The sequence below is a fragment of the Mus caroli genome, unplaced genomic scaffold (genome assembly GCF_978045245.1).
Source record: "Mus caroli unplaced genomic scaffold, Mus_caroli_1 scaffold_14, whole genome shotgun sequence".
Lineage (NCBI taxonomy): Eukaryota > Metazoa > Chordata > Mammalia > Rodentia > Muridae > Mus > Mus caroli.
The window spans coordinates 115,865,626-115,882,835 of record NW_028227269.1 but is presented as its reverse complement, the minus strand read 5'-3'; the positions used below and the strand labels follow the sequence as shown (position 1 = coordinate 115,882,835).

Sequence of the window (17,210 nt, the reverse complement as noted above, 5' to 3'; positions counted from 1 at the left end):
GATAGGCCCAGGCAAACAACACCCATTTCTCCCTCCCCGCCGCGCCGGGTTCAACTCCCACTCGGCCCCGGCCACGCCCTGCTGCCACCGCCCCCTCGGGCAGCTCTAGGCTCCGCAGCCAGGCCGCGTTCGGGGGCGGGAGGAAGGCGGTGCCTCAATCGGAATAGCTGTCAAAAACTACAAGGCCCGAAAGCCTTTGCGGGAGAGGCCCGCCCGCCTCCTTCCACGACTCACTGTGCGTCAGCGGCCTCATCCAATGAGAGCCGAGCCAGGGAAAAAGGGCGCCCGGGTCCGGATGCGCCTTAGGAAAAGCCATGCTCACGCCGAGGGGGCAGCTGGCAGTCCACTCAGACCTCGGGATCGCAGAGAGCTCACGCTTCCCCGCGCTCGCCCCGCTCCTCTCCCTTAAGCCTAGCTCCATGTCTTCCTTCCGCGGCCCCTCGCAGGATGCTGCGGCGCGTTTTTGAGTGGAGGGCGCCGGGAACTGAGTAGGGGGCGGGATATCCTGAGACAACAAGTTTGGCTGTATGGAGGGCCTGCCGGCAGCAAAGCGCAGCTAGCTCACCGAGAGGGCACGCTCCGCGGGCCGGGAAGGCAGAAGCCGAACAGCAGCGAGCACCAGCCGGGCAAAGGGGAGGAGAAAGGGCGGCCCCAGCGCCCCGGCCCCGGCAGGTCGGCGGCCAATCCGCTGGGGGAAGGGGTGGAGAGTCGGCGGCGCCGGCGGAGGCAGGCCGAGGGGGGTGGGGAGTCGCCGCGCTCGCGCCGCCCTGGCTCCGCCCCCCGGCCCGCGCCGCCGCCCTCGCCGCGCGCCGCCGCTGTCAATCAAGGGCGAGTCAGCCGGGCTCGGGCGGAGAGAGGAGCTGCTACGCCACAGCCCAGCGGCGGCCATTCGCGGAAAAAGAGGCAGAGCCTGTGCCAGCTACAGCCTCCTCCGAGCCACCGCGGGCGGGCGGGACCGGCCTCTCCTCCCGCCTCGCCCCCACCCCCACCCACCTCTATCCCAGTGTCTCTGAGAGGGTTTGTCCTGTTAATGCGGGATGAGCGGTACGTATTCTCCACCCCCCTCGGTCTCCTTCACCGCCTCCCTTCGTCCCTCCCTCCCCAGACCCTGCTCGCTTCCCCCTCCCCCGGGGCCGCCGAGATGCTGGAAGGGGAGGAGGAGAGGGCGGGAGGGAACCAGGGGGAGGGAAGGAGGGCTGTGTTTTGTCTTAATGTCTGAGCTAGAACAACCTCCTTCTGGGTGTTGCTCTGGAGCCTATGGGTCGGGTTTCAAACCACGTTTCGTGAGAGCCCCCTCCTCCCTACCCTCCTTCTCCCCCACCCCCTGCCGGTGTGCACGGATCGCGGGTTTACGGAGATTAATGTTCAGGAGGAGGGAGGGGGAAGAAGGGAGGAGAACGAATAATAATAATCCTAATAACCTGTTGTCGTGTGTGTTGGTGGTGGTGGGGGGTTGTTGCAGATCAGAAGAAGGAGGAGGAGGAGGAGGCGGCAGCGGCGATGGCTACAGAAGGAGGGAAAACCTCTGAGCCAGAGAATAACAATAAAAAACCCAAAACCTCAGGCTCCCAGGTAAAAGCAAACGTTAAAAGAAAATTCAACACAAAGCTTTAGGGAAGAGAGGGAGTTATGCTATTTAAGTACCCAGAAGTAAAGAACAGAATAAAAATGTTTATCCATTCAAAGCATCTTTCTGAGTGAGGAACTTAAATCGTAAATTCATGAAGATTTCCCATCGTTGAGGCTATAACGATGTTTATATTACATCAGGAATTCAGACTGTTAGAAAAAGGTGTCTATTTTCCCAAGGGTATTTTGAGTTTAGTAGAATAACACTTTAAGAAAGTTTACCAGAAAATTCCTTTTAATTTAAACTTTATGTAATAGGACTTGCCTTTTTATTCATATAGCTTCTATCACCTGCTTTTGTTCATATTTCCTTTTTAATTCTGCTGCCTATTGAGTGTGTTCTGATACTTAGAGCTCTCAAAATAAATAACCCCCTCCCGACTGCTGTCTTCCACTAAATCCGCCCACTTTTTTCCCCTCCCTCTCCTTTCCCCTCCCATTTTGGGTAGGACTCTCAGCCCTCTCCTCTGGCTTTACTGGCAGCTACTTGCAGCAAAATAGGGACTCCTGGTGAAAATCAAGCAACTGGACAACAGCAGATTATTATAGATCCAAGCCAAGGATTGGTGCAACTTCAGAATCAGCCACAGCAGCTAGAACTGGTGACAACGCAGCTTGCTGGAAACGCTTGGCAACTTGTTGCCTCCACTCCTCCTGCTTCAAAAGAAAATAACGTTTCTCAGCCAGCTTCTAGTTCATCTAGTTCTTCCGGCAGTAATAACGGGAGTTCCTCTCCTACAAAAACTAAATCAGGTAATCCTTCCACCCCTAATCAATTTCAAGTCATACAAGTACAAAACCCAAGCGGTAGTGTACAGTACCAAGTGATCCCCCAACTTCAGACGGTGGAAGGCCAGCAAATTCAAATCAACCCAACTAGTAGTTCATCTCTACAGGATTTGCAGGGTCAAATTCAGCTCATTTCTGCAGGTAATAATCAAGCTATCCTCACGGCTGCTAACAGGACAGCTTCTGGGAATATCCTTGCTCAAAACCTGGCAAATCAGACAGTTCCAGTACAAATTAGACCTGGTGTTTCAATACCATTGCAATTGCAGACCCTTCCTGGTACTCAGGCTCAAGTTGTAACAACCCTACCAATTAACATTGGAGGAGTGACTTTAGCTTTGCCAGTAATAAATAACGTGACTGCTGGAGGAGGGACTGGACAAGTCGGCCAGCCTACTACTACTACTGACAGTGGGACTTCCAATGGGAATCAGTTAGTTTCTACGCCCACCACCAGCACTGCTCCCGCCAGTACTATGCCTGAATCGCCCTCCTCCTCTACTACCTGCACAACCACTGCATCAACATCTCTGACGAGCAGTGACACATTAGTGAGCTCAGCAGATACGGGCCAGTATGCAAGCACATCAGCCAGTAGTTCTGAACGCACCGTTGAAGAACCACAGACACCTGCTGCTACTGAGTCTGAAGCCCAGAGCTCCAGCCAGCTTCAGTCCAACGGGATACAGAATGCACAGGACCAGTCAAATTCCCTTCAACAAGTACAGATTGTAGGCCAGCCTATCCTGCAGCAAATCCAGATCCAGCAGCCTCAGCAGCAGATTATTCAAGCTATCCCACCACAGTCATTTCAACTCCAGTCAGGGCAGACAATTCAGACCATCCAGCAGCAGCCATTGCAGAATGTTCAACTTCAAGCAGTAAACCCGACTCAGGTGCTTATCAGGGCTCCAACTTTAACACCTTCAGGGCAAATCAGCTGGCAAACTGTCCAGGTCCAGAATATTCAAAGTCTTTCAAATTTGCAAGTTCAGAATGCTGGGTTATCCCAGCAGTTAACCATCACCCCAGTGTCTTCAAGTGGTGGCACAACTCTTGCTCAGATTGCTCCTGTGGCTGTTGCTGGTGCCCCAATAACTTTGAATACTGCCCAGCTTGCATCAGTGCCTAACCTTCAGACAGTGAGCGTTGCCAACCTGGGTGCTGCGGGTGTTCAAGTTCAGGGAGTTCCAGTAACAATCACTAGTGTTGCAGGTAAGCTACGTCTTTTTAACCCATTATTAGGAGGGATTAGTAACAGTTATTGCTCAGGGCTGTCTTTTAGGTTTGATACGCCTCTGATGTATATATACTGGAAAAGGATAAAAAAACTGGACTATTACACCAGCAACCAGATGTAGTTATCATTGTGACCTCTTTATTTCTGTAGCTTTTAACACTCAGTTTTGTGTGTTGAGCTGGGTAAATAATTAAATTATTTCATAAAGCATCATTTTCTGATTAGAACCATAATTATAGAGAGCATATTTGAGTACACTTGAACCGTTTGGGAAAATGAACTCATCATCTCTTCCTGATAGAAAATTGGTTTAACTTGCATTGGTATATGGTTGTGAGTTTGTAGTATGCTAATTCTCCGTAATAAGGCTTTTTAATTGGGCCTTCTTACATTTTTGCGTTTTGTCTTTAAGGTATTTTTGCTTTAATGTACAGTAGTTTTGAACCAAATACTGTTGTAGTTAAGATAGAAATTTAACTTGCAAATTGTTTCATTAAGTTTTTATGCCTGTTTTTTTGCTACAGTCAGGATTGTGACTTTAATGGTCTTTGGTATATAAAATTTCAGGAAATGTCTTTTTGTCCTTCCATTATCTGAACGTGTCTAGTGTGAAGTTGGTGAAAAGCAATTAAAAATGTAGGTAGTAAAATGTCATTAACTTGAACTAATTGTGGCCATGTTGTTTTAAACCAGCTATAAAAGCAATTGGCTATTTCTTATCAATATAATTAGATAACTTCTAAAGTACTTAAAAAAAAAACCTAGTTCAATTAAGTAGTATAATCTTTTGGGGGAGTGGTTTTATTTTACCAATATTTAGACTTCATTGGTTCTGACTTAGTGAAAACTGGCTAAGATTTTAGTGCCTTTGATCTTTTCACTTTTTATTAACTAAAAATTTCTACTTTGGTAATTTGAGTATGCTTGTCCTTTTTGAATGACCTATCTTGAAATAAGATGCAGAAAAATTAAGATAAGGTTCTTCACAGTTAATAATTCAAGCCGATTCGTGCTTGTAAAATTACGTTATCTAAAGATAGCTTGTCCATTCAGGAGAACCCAAATACCTCTAGACCAGCACTACCCAATAGAACGTTGTGTGATGTTTGAGATGTGGCATCTCTGTCCTATCCGGTATTATCCACTAGTTATGGAGTGATTAAGCATATAAGGCATGGTGAAAATGGCCTGAGGAATTGAATTTTGAGTTTTATTTAAGCAGTTATATTTAGCTAGTGGCTCTTACGTTGACAGTGTATATCACCAGTAGACTGGGTGTGATTTTTCCCCTAATACTTTTAGAACCCAAGTGTGTACGTGATGGTTCTGCTTCCAGTCCTTAATACTAAACATTAATGCTAACTAGAAATTTCAGAACAGTGTCTGGTTTTGGTGGTTTGAATAATACTTTGCATTGTCAAAGCAGAAATTATTTACATTTCATCTTGCTTGCTAAATGTTACTAAATTGTGGTTCATCGCTTTGAGTAATTTGTAATTTAGGTTAGAAATGGTCAGTTCTTCTGCTCTCTAAATATTTTGCAGTCCAGAGGTTTTCTCTTCCTAACTGAAGATAATTCAATATTCTGACCTCTCCCCCCCTAAACTGGAATGTTGCATTATAAATAATGTAAGATGAAATTTCTAGGAGTAAAATTTGGGGACAGAGGTAGAATAGTAAAATAATTTGCTCTTTAGATTTTTCCAAGTCATTCTTACACTACATAAAGTTTGGGAATCAAGGGTCTAATCAACAGTGAATCAGAAGGCGGAATGTGGAAGCCAGTGGGTGCTAAGCCCGTTCATATGTGCCCCAGAGCAAGTTTTACTGGCACATAGGCCAGTCCCCTTACTAACCATTTCCCAGTGACTATTCCAAACACTCCCACTAGATATGTTATTCTTATATTTTCATGGGCACATTTTTTTTTACTGAAGAGTTCACATAGTTGAAGAGATCTGCTTAAGTGTATGAGGAAAACTTTACATATGAAGAATTTCCTCCCCACTGAAATCCAACCATGTAAAATTTTGTTGGTACTTTAGGTGCCTATGTCATCACCTTAGACATTCGTCATTTTTTTGTTTTGGGAACATTCAAAATTCTGTTTGCTACTTAATTACTGTCAACCACAGCTATCCCACTGCGTCATAGTTGAGTATTAGACATTACTCCTTCTTTCCTTCTTCCCTCATTCTGGTAACCAGTGTTTCAGTCTCTGCTTTCACTTTTCCTTTTCAGACAGGGTTTCTTTCACATGGTCCAGGTTGGCCTTCACAGTCACTAGGTAGCTGAGCTAGGGGTTGAACTCCTTCTGAATCCTAATTCTAACTCCCCAGTGCTGTACCACCATGCCTGATTTATAGGGTACTAGGGATCAAACTCAGGATTTTATATGTTGCTGAGCTGCATCCCTAGCCCCCTTTTTTTCTTTTCTTATTTTTTTAAACAACGTTTTAGCTTCTACATACAAGTGAAAATAGGCTCATGAAAAATACCAGCGCTTAGAAAACTTGTTAATTACCTTTGACAGAATAATGGCTAGCTCATGAACAAGACTTAACATTTTTTTATGGTCCAGGCTCATTTTACCTTTTCAGGAAGTGGAGGAGGTCTGCATGATACAGACAGTAGAGGAAGAGTCATGCAAGGCAGTCAGCTAGATGAACCCAGATTTTGAAGCTGGAGGCTTCCTATTTTTATGAAATGACATCCTTTTTTCCTTGGTAATATATTCAGTAAAGTATCTCTCTTTGCTCTGGTCTCACCTGAAAATCCTGATTTCTAGACTCAGCATCTGTCATCTAATTAGTTGGGCGTGTAGTCATAATTAAATACTTGTACCCTCTTCTTATTGGGAAGAAGAATTTGATGGATAACAACAGTGTCTATTGACCTTTATTTCAGCCAGATGTGGAGGTTTGTGCCTTTAATCCTAGTGGGGAGTGGCAGAGGTAGGCAGGGCTCTTGAGTTCTGTTTTAACTAAGTAAGAATGAAATTTCTGCCAGTATTCTTTCAGTGCCCTCTGGTCTCTAGGAATTACATCTTTTTATAAGTGAGAGTTATAGGGACTCTTGGTTTCTATCTCAGTAATTAACGCGGAGGGGTCCACACTATCATGCCATAGCCCTTCTGCTTGGTTAAGTGACTGTTTGTCAGTTTCAGTTAAAACTAAATTTTTATGCTAGTTTTCCCATGAAGGAGGTTGACACTTGATAAGATGTTGCTGGCTATTCGAGAACTTGTCTCTTACATAATTCCTTTACTTTTTATAGGGAATTAAAGTCTAAAACCTGGATATATAGTTTGAAGCCAGGAATGGAAGTGCCAGTTCTTAATGACTGTTTAAAAATGGGAACCAGAGAACATAAAGCTTACATTTAATTTATAAGTCCAAATGTAACTTAGAGGGAATCAACTTTTTTAACATCCGCCTTTTCTTCTGAATTACTCAAAGTAGAAAATTGGCTTGACATTTAACCCAGATAGTGTTTTTCTTTGTTGTATATATTGTATTGGTTTGGATTTCCCTTTTTAAGTATCTGAAAACCATACTTGTATATGGGATCCTCACACATGTACTTGGTTATTTCCTTTTCAGATGAGTCAGTTATTTTTGTTACCTTTTCAATAAAATCTTCTAATACTGGGTCAATAGATTGGACTTCATTATAGGGGACTTAAGTTTATGTTCTTAACTACCAACTTGACTTTATCCTTCAGAAACTTTTTTTCATAGAAGACAAAAAGTACCATATAAAGCCACATTAATTTTTAAAGGACATCTGTGCTGGCTTGCTTTATGTACACCTGACATAGGTTAGTCATCTGAGAGGAGGGAACCTCAATTGAGAAAAATGCTGCCCAGCATGCCTTTAATCCTATCACTGGGGAGGCAGAGGCAGGTGGATTTCTGAGTTTGAGGCCAGCCTGGTCTACAGAGTGAGTTCCAGGACAGCCAGGGCTGTATAGAGAAACCATGTCAGAGAGAAAGAGAGAGAGAGAAACCATGTGTGTGTGTGTGTGTGTGTGTGTGTGAGAGAGAGAGAGAGAGAGAGAGAGAGAGAGAGAGAGAGAGAGAGAGAGAGATCCATAAAATTGGGCTGTACTCAGGCCTATAGGGCATTTTCTTGGTCATCACTGTAGTAAAGCTCAGCCCATTGTGGGTGGGGCCATCCCTGGTTTGGTGGTCCTGGTTCCATAAGAAAGCAGGCTGAGCAAGCCATGGGGAGCAAGGCAGTAAGCAGCACTCTTCCATGGCCTCTGCATCAGTTCCTACCTTTCAAGTTTGAGTTTCTGCCTTGGCTCTCCTCAGTGGATTGTTACTCAAAATATAAGCTAAATAAACTTTTTCCAGCCCAAGTTGGTTTTGGTCTGGTATTACATCACAGCAATACTAACCCTAACTAAGACAATATCTTTTATGTGGGATTGAAGGGCAAAGGAAGAACACTTATCTTCTTTTCAAATTGTTTGTTTGTTTTGCCTTTTTAAATGACAGGGTCTCCCTAACAATGTTAGTATGAGGCTGGCTTCATATTCACATTAAGCCCAGGTGGGCTTGTGATCCAGCTTTCAGGAATACTAAGGTTCAAGTGTTTTGGCTGGTTATTAGTTTCTAATTTAGAGAGTATAAAAGTAATACTTAAGGAATATGGGGACAAGCATTAAGACAGAGTGAAGAGAAAATGAAAAAGGAAGTATGATTGGAAAGGAAGCTAGGGAAGATGCCATGGGTAGATCTTGCAGAAATAGCAGTTTTACCAACTGATAGCTTTTTAGTTGGAAAAGACCTCGGAGATTATAGTTGTGACCTTTTCATATTGCTATGAAAGTTTGCTTTACTGTTTTTAGTAAAGACAGAGATATGGGTCAGGCTCTCCAATGCTGCACTGAGTACCTGGGGATGACTCATAAAGCACTGACATAGACATGTATGCTTTTCTGATCTGTGATGCACATAATGTGTGCTGCTGAGGGAATGAGCAAACATTATCAAAGGAACGTGTACATGGTGAGATGAAAGTTTAATGAAATTGGAATTACTAAGGCAATTTAAGATATACTTGAAGCTGAGCATGGTGGTGCATGCCTTTAATCCCAGCACTCAGGAGGCAGAGGGAGGTGGATGGATCTTTGTGAGTTCGAGGCCAACCTCATCTACAAAGCAAGTTACACAGTGAAACCCTATCTCAAAAAACCAAATACATGTATTTATATGTATACACATATACACAAACACACACACTCACACTCAGGCCTTTCTCTCCTACCCTCACTCCTTAGCCCTGAACAAACAAGCTCAGAAGGGTTGAATAACATCATCATCTTGACTTCCACTCAGGTTAGGGCTGTTTTTCCACCTTATTTCTAGCTTATCCAAATCTTTTATTAGCAGGTGAGAAAATAAAACTGAACTTAGGACTTAGAGAATTAGAATTGTCATATGTGTCTTCTCACAGATAGACTGTTCCTGTCTCACCTGGATATCCAGTGTTAGCATATTAATTATAATACTGTTGTAAAATACAGCTCTCTAGGTCTGTTGTTACTGAACTTAATGGTAGGACCTAGATGGTATTATTTTTCTCATCTTGAAAGACTAAGTTTAAGTGGATAGGGTGTCTTGGGCCAATAGTCTCAGCATTCAAGAGAGGCTTGGGCAGGAGAGTTGCCATGAATTCGAGGCCAGTCTAGCCTACATAATTAACTTCACCCACCACAACTTGGAGCACACAGAGACACTATCTCAAAAAATAAAAAAAATAAATAAAAGGCCTGTATCTAATGATATTAGTAAATTCTGTGTATGATCCTTGGACCAGGGACATTTACTTACTTATTTTTGAAACAATAGCTAGAAATGAATTTAAAGAAGAAAAAAAAAAAAGACAAAAGGATCTTGCTAAGTAGCCCTGACTGGCCTTAAACTCACTAGAAAGTCCAGGCTGACATCATTCTTTTACCAAGCTTCCTTGGACTAGAATGGTATGGTTGTGCACATCATATATGGACATTTTTAAAAAGTGTTGCCTGTGGAGGAAGAAAACCAGCATTTACTGTACCTCATATGTATTAGGTACTGAGTTTGTGTTTATAATATTAGGCACACAGTACCATTTTTTGGGTGGGTGTTGTGACTGTCCTACTAACTGTCTCACTGAGCTTTAATTTCTTTAGGAACGAATATCTTCTGCCAGTCAGTAGGAGAGTGACAATTTCATGTCATGTTTGATTCTGGGACTACTACATAACAGACAAAAGTCTGCAAGGATAAGGCCACTGAAGAAGGGTGTCTTGTCTCTGTCCTCAGTTTTCCTTAGCCTTAGCAATTGTAGAAGGTGTTTTTAAAATCTGATATTAGATTTTTTGTTTTAGTGTTTTTTGCTTTGCTAGTGTTCTTTTTTAAGTTATTTATTTTATTCACATTACATCCCAATCACAGCCCCCACCCCAGCATTATTCTTAAAGTGTCATGGTTTGTTTTCATTCCCAATCCTGTGCCTCTCACAGAGGTCTCAAGTGTCCATCTTAGTTTACAGTTTGAGCTTATTGAAGAGGTGTCAGGTAGCCACATGGAGTGTGTCAGTGACGTTCCTTTGCTTTATTTTATGTGTCTGCAGATAGGGTCAAGCAACCCAGTTGCTGTGCTGCAACTGGCTATGGAGTGTAAGTTGGTATTAAACTTTTTTATTTTATTTTTTTTGGTTTTTCGAGACAGTGTTTCTCTGTGTAGCCCTGGCTGTCCTGGAACTCACTCTGTAGACCAGGCTGGCCTCCAACTCAGAAATTCGCCTGCCTCTGCCTCCCGAGTGCTGGGATTAAAGGCGTACACCACCATGCCCGGCTCTCCAATTGCCCTTTAAGTGCTGAGCAGAAGGAATGGCCTTATTTTCTGCATTCACAAATGAGAAAAGGCTGGGAGATGGTGCCAGTATGATAGGAGGTAGAACTGAGATTCAGAGTGCTTTTAATAGGCTGGAATCATGGCTGGCGAGATGGGTAAAGCAGATAGGATACTCCACTTAAAGTAGGGGGAATTATGTACTCACAGGATGGAAAGCCTGACTTTGGCAGCAGGACTAGTGCAAATGGAACTTACTGGCTTAATGTGGGTTGAGATTAAAGCTTTGTTTGTATTCCTTGTGTTTGATCGCTCCCGCACTGCTGTGTGTGGTCCTGGGTGGCACATTTCCATCGAGTTAGTAATAAGCTGGTGATCATGGCAAGGGTTTCTGGGGTGAAGAGTAGAAAATACTTAATACTAGCAATAATCAGAGTGAGGCTTTTTACTGTTAAATAGAAACAAGAGGAGATATGATACTGTCTTCAGTCTGTAAAGTGGAAATAGTTCTGTTCTGACCCTGGGAAACAGAGTATGTTTGTGTTACATATTTACAGAGGTGAGGAGGGGCAGAAATGAGACCGAGCTGTACACTAATGGGATGATTTGTTTCTTAGGGGTTATCTTTTATCATTAAAGGCTGAATTACCCATCTGTTAGAGATTGTAGACTAAACTGCTCATGCCATATAGAAATTTTGGATCTAATTCTAAAGCCTAAGAGCATGGATAGATATTTGAATTTCTGGTCCTATATTGGGCAAGTCTGTTTAGCCTATGGCCAGAACACACAGTAACTCTTAAACTTACATGGCCATATTACCAGGAATGGAGGATGGTTAGGGTGACATTACACTTATTATTATAGAAGTAATCTATGGTTAACTCTATTATGCAGTGAGTGTATTAGTTTAGTTCACAGGTATGTCTCTGCTATCTGTTTCATTCAGAATTCCTAGTATTAGTTTCCTGTTACTTGCTCTTTAGTTTGATGAATGGGAAAGCATTAATATCTTTATATACATTTTTAGGGTCCAACACTGAATTTGTAGTTAAGATTCTTTTAAGTCTTTAACTATGTTATTAGATGTTACCACTTCACTGTGAACAGTGTGATTGCTCTTTCTTAAGTGAATTAGAACAGGTGGAAATGCAGGATACTAATTGAGCCCTAACTCCTTGAAGGCACTCCCGGCTTTAAGTTTGGAGTATACAGACCCAGAATGTGTGGGGGTCTTTGTTTTGTTTGTTGTTTTATGAGCTCAAAATAGCTACTAGGGTAGTATTTTTAAATATTCAGACCAAAGGACATTTTGAGTAAGGAAAAAGAATGGTAATTCAAATATGTTCTTTTCCCCCAGGGATGGTAATAAGCTTGATAGAGGGATATGGGCTACAGAAGTGTGTTTATTTTTGGTTACTGCAGATATAGGTAACAAGACTAGGAATTAAAACTTAGATTTTGCTCGAATGCTACCCTCCATTCATGGTCCCATTAGCTGTTACTAGGCAAACATGTCCCTTCTTTACTTCCAAGTGTTACACAGATGAGACCAGATAACATGTTTAGGAAGGACTTTTATATTATAATTAAAACTATTTGTGCAAGGGAGTATCATGGTAAAATTTCTATGGAGTACCATTCACTAGAAGAATGTAAAATAGTCAAGTGGGGAAACACTACTTTGGTTGTCAGTATTTTTATTTTTATAAGTAATTTCACTTACATCTTAAGTGAGATTTGTAAAACAGAGATCAGAAAGCTTTGGTAAAGTACAACTAAGGATAATGGGATAGGTATGTCTACAAGCATACCAGAAGCATTACTTTCTTGTAGTAAGAAGTAAATGCCTGCTCTTTTCTTAACTTTACCCTGGAAATATTCACCTTTCTTGAAAGGATGCTTGTGTTAGGGACATATAGCTAAGTACATGATACACTTGTATGGATCTGCAACTGCCTGAAAAAGTTTGTACTTTTAAGTACTGAGTTTTGAAGTGTAGAAAGTAGCATTAGAGTTCAGGGACTGGTGACTTTGGGGAAGTGATGTATGTAGGTAAAGCACTCTGCTAGAGATAGGACTTTAAACAGGTCTTAATGATTGGACTGCAAAGTGGACTTTGAGTCTATGGGAGTGGAGAGGTGAAGAGGGTATCTTGAGTCAAGCTGCTGAACTTGGAAAAGCTTACTGGGACTGAAAATTGAAAAAGCATAAAGCCCTCACAGGGAGGTTTATAGCTAACACACAAGCAAGGTAATCTCTTTTGTATACTCTATAGAAGAATAGGCCTGCTATAGAATAGCTTCAGGGTACACACAGCAGCCTGCCCCACTTCACTTCAGAAGTTGTCAAGATATTAGTGTTTCAAATTATATTTATTGGAGTATTTCTCTAGTAGGAAACCTGTAGCACATTCCTATATAATCCCAGAGTTTAGGTAGGAGGCTGAGCTAGGATAACAAGTACCAGTACTAAGTTGTCACAAATAAGAAAGTATAGCAGAGAAGTCAGTAGCCCAGTTAAAAGGATGCTGTCAGAGTAACTTAGTCATGAAGTGGCTGTGATGAGGAAGTAAATGGTTATTTGAAAAATATTATTGATAAGAAAGAAATGGCAAGAATTAGATAAAAACCTCAGGTGTTCTTTCTTTCTCCTTTTGTGTGTCTGCATTGTAATGGGCACTGAGAAACTGAAGCTGAGGGTGAGGGGACTGCTTTCTCTCCCTGCTCCCCCCCACCCCCCAAGGATATTTACTTTGTTGTAGGAGACCTTGTAAGAACTAGGTTTTCATACTTAAAATCTTTTCAAATTAAAATGCCTTAATAATCAAAGACATTTGATACTTTAGTTAGCAGAATATCTTCTTATGGTCACTTCCATCTTAGACCAATTAGAATATATTTTTTATGTTTTACATTTAGATTACAAGTACATTATATATGATTTTATATATACACATATGTGTAATTATACTACCACATAGTACTTGCTTTTAAAAGCAATGAATGAAGGCTCTGGAAACCCATAAGAAAGAAGAATCAGTCCCACTTACATTATTTTTGGGTAGGAATGAAGAGAAGTACAAGGTCAGGAGGAGGAAGAAAAGCATTTTTAGTTGTACATCGACATGTAGTTTGGAATTTCAATTAAGTGTGTGTGTGTGTGTGTACATATACACGCACGCATGCACATGTGTTGGCTTCAGCTGGGTTTCACTACATATATAACCCTAGAACTTATGTGGATTAGTTAGGCTGGCTTGAAATCGGGGATCCTCCTGCCTCTGCCTCTTGAGTTGCTGGCATTAAAGGCATGCACCAGCACACCTGGCTTCAAGTAGTAATTTTTACGTGTAACATGTATACATAGATCAGGGAATAATAATATATTTAGGATAGAGTTATGAATTTCATGTAGGCTGTAGTTCTGTCTTATATATACATACATACAAGTATGTGTAATATACCTTCTACCTCCAGTAACCATTGTTTTTAGTGTCTGTTATCTTGATACTGAACTAAGAGAAAGTACACAGGTGGAGAGAACTTTGATTTCTTAGGAGAATGGGGTCCTTAGAACAGAAGGAATGAGAATACATGATCATAATAGAGAATAGTACTTAATAAAGGGGATATATGTACATCTATATGTACATCTATACATGTGTGCACAAACATATTGTATACATACTCACATATATGATTTATCTGTTTTGGTAATTTCCAGATGGTGGGGGTTTCAGGAGAAATGGAAAACATATTCTGTCCCTCTGAAATTATATAGATTCTTTGTAATGTAGCCAGTCAAAGAGGTTCAGTGTGTTTTTTATAAATTCTGAGTCCAGTCACCAGCTTTTTGTTTACAGAAGCAGAGCTGCTTATGCACAGGTGTATAGGAGCTACATAGCTTTTGCTGTGATACGTGACTGCCTGTACTTGGTGTGGGGCTGGAGGGGTGCCCTCTATTCAGGTTTGGATAAGGAGGTCTACTCCAGGGAATTGAAGAAGAGAAAAGAGGGAAGATTTAGATGAGTATAATTCTTAAGTACTAACTGGATTGATTTAGGAGTCCCACATCAAGTGATTTATAAGTCTGATGGGCTTTCCCAGCTATCTTAGTTTGTATGTGAGCCATTTGAGATTTAAACAGTTGGCATTCTATAAATAATGACAGTATGTTTGTGATTTTATTTTTACAAAGTTAAAGCATTCTGTATTACTTCTAGAAATTCTCTCATTTGTCTTCATTAGAATGTTACTGTGTGTCTTGATTTTTAACAATAAGGCAGGTAAATGGTTTTAGTAAGCCCTTGGTAAACTTAGTCATCTTGTGTACTCCTCACTGGTGGACCATACCAGTCAGCAGATAGATACATCAATGCTGTGCAGCTTAATGTTTTCCTTATGAACTCCCTATTATGAATGTCTCTAATGGGGAAGGAAATCTCTGTTTTCTTTCAGGAATAAAAGTATTAAGAGGGTACCCTCTAGCTGGTTTATATTTTGTCTGACATTTACTGCGTGTTTCTAGTGCAGTGCCTGACACAATAACTCATTTAATCTTTAGAGCACAGTGGAAGGTAAATATTGATGCCATTCCTCCTCTCAGGTGTAAAAGCTAAAGTCTAGAGTGGAATAACTTGTTCAAGGCCACACAGTAAATAACTGACCCAGAATCTCTGTGGCTCTAGAAATCTTTTCTTACCACTGACTGATTTTCTATGTGTTGGCTGTATACTTCAGTGTTTGATTCCTGTGGTTATTTGCAGATTTAACTCATTGACTCTCATATGTTTAAGGACTCGTGTTAACCCATTTCAGCCCTTTAGAGAAAGCAGAGATGGGGCCTTCACTTTCTAGAACTAAGAAAGCAAAGCTGTCAAAGATGTAGTCTTCATGGTTGAGACTATACAGATAGAAAGTTAGAAAAGTCCTTACAGGACTGCTACATAAACAAGCTTGTGCACTGCAGCTAAGCAGCAGCATTTCACATATGCCACTGTAATTGAGATACTGTAATTTATTAGTGAGATATGGATCCCTGGGTCTTTAGCAGAGTGTTCTTTTTGCCTCTCCTATGTGGTTAAATGCATATACCAAATAGGAAATTAGAGTACAAAATACATTTTATGAATTTGAAGTCTTATTTTGATTGGAAATTTAAGGCTAGTAAAAATATGTTTTGGCTACACGCACACACGCACACGCATACAGAAACTTTGAGTAAATTTTAAGAATTTTAAGTAGTAGGTTGTCTCTGCCTTTAAACAGTGTGTGCCTATAGGAATGGGATCTTGATGCCAGCAGCAGGCACTGCCTCTCCTGTTCCTTCTGTTCTTTCTGCTCTTCCTCCCCTCTCCCAACCCCTTTTTTAGCCTGGCCTCAAACTCCTGACCTTCCTCTTTGCACTTCTCAAAGCAGGGCTTGAGGTTCAGGTGTACGTTACCACCTATGTGACTGCTTGGTGTGGTTTGGTTTTGGGAGGAGGTTCTTTCATCTAAGTTAATACTATATGTGATTTCTAAATTTAAATAGCAGTGATATTTCACTCATTGTTAAAATACTGTAATTCAAAGTATAAATGTATACCAGGTTGAACTTAATTTTAGGAGGTCAAGAGGAAAACTCAGGGAAATGGTCATTCACTAATACTGCTAGTTTTAAAATTGATTCCTTTCTGAACTTAAACTGTGAATGAAGCCTATCAGTATTTCAAGAAATCGCAAGAATTTTTGGTTCTTTTGGCAAATCTTGCAAGTCTCTAGAGAGAACATATCTTGGCTTGAGTCATTACTGTGGACTTCCAGAATGTTTTAGGCAATGGTTTCTTTGCTAGCATCCTTGTAAATACACACATATCCAGCCAAAGGAGCAGTGCGCATGTGAGTGAGAGCCCTAAACCCTGGACACTTAGGTTGCCATCTGACCCTTATCTCACAACCTCCAATGCCTTTGGCATGAGACACATCAAAGATTTCTGTTCAGTGACAGCTGATCTTTTTATTTTGATTTCCTTAGTTTTGGATAGGGTCTCATTATGTATCTTTGAACTTGCTATAGGCCCAGGATAGCCTTGAACTTGTAATCTCCTACCACAGCCTCCGTGGTGCTAACAGGTGTACATGACCTCGACAAGCACTAGTATTCAAACCAGGGACTATGCTTGCATAGATCTGAGCTCTCCAATTTACAAGCAGCAAATCCCTGTGACAGTAACTACTGCCAGCAACGGTAACCTTGCAGAGAGGTCACTTATCCAGCAAGCTTTGTAGCCTTTACAGAAGCCATTTCCGGGCTTCAAGGAGTTTAAGGTAGTTCTTGCTGCCTGTTTTCAGTAGCTGTCTTGCACTCTGCTTTATTTCCTTAGCTCATGACTAGGTCTACTAAAGAACCTGCCGAGTGGTTGTTGCAAAATATAGAAATTTAGAAACACAAGTCTTAGGTGGATCTTGGTTCTTATTTTAAAAGGAGAAAGCTTTTTACTTCCTATTCTAGCAGGTGAAGACTGTCATGGCTGATTTGTAGTCAGATGTTCTCAGAAGAGCACGGTGCTGTCTTCATTTTCTAGAACTTCATAATTTTCTTTTAGAGGTAGGTAAAGCAAGGAGAGTTACTGTGGCTTTACAACTGCTCACACAAACAAGAGTGTAATACTGGATTCTGAATATACCTTGGCAAGAAAATGCATCTTGAAATGCGTTATATTAA

At 41.3% G+C, this 17,210-nt stretch overlaps 1 protein-coding gene across 1 annotated transcript in view; it reads left to right on the top strand.

Annotated features, from left to right (window-relative positions):
• Nucleotides 1-832: 832 nt before the first annotated feature.
• Nucleotides 833-17,210, top strand: part of Sp4 (Sp4 transcription factor) — a 70,207-nt gene continuing 53,829 nt past the window's right edge. The window contains exons 1-3 of the mRNA XM_021178994.2: nucleotides 833-1,044; nucleotides 1,463-1,572; nucleotides 2,079-3,633. Of these exons, the coding sequence (XP_021034653.1) occupies nucleotides 1,038-1,044; nucleotides 1,463-1,572; nucleotides 2,079-3,633 (1,672 nt within the window). The 5' untranslated portion in view covers nucleotides 833-1,037. The remainder of the gene's footprint in view (nucleotides 1,045-1,462; nucleotides 1,573-2,078; nucleotides 3,634-17,210) is intronic.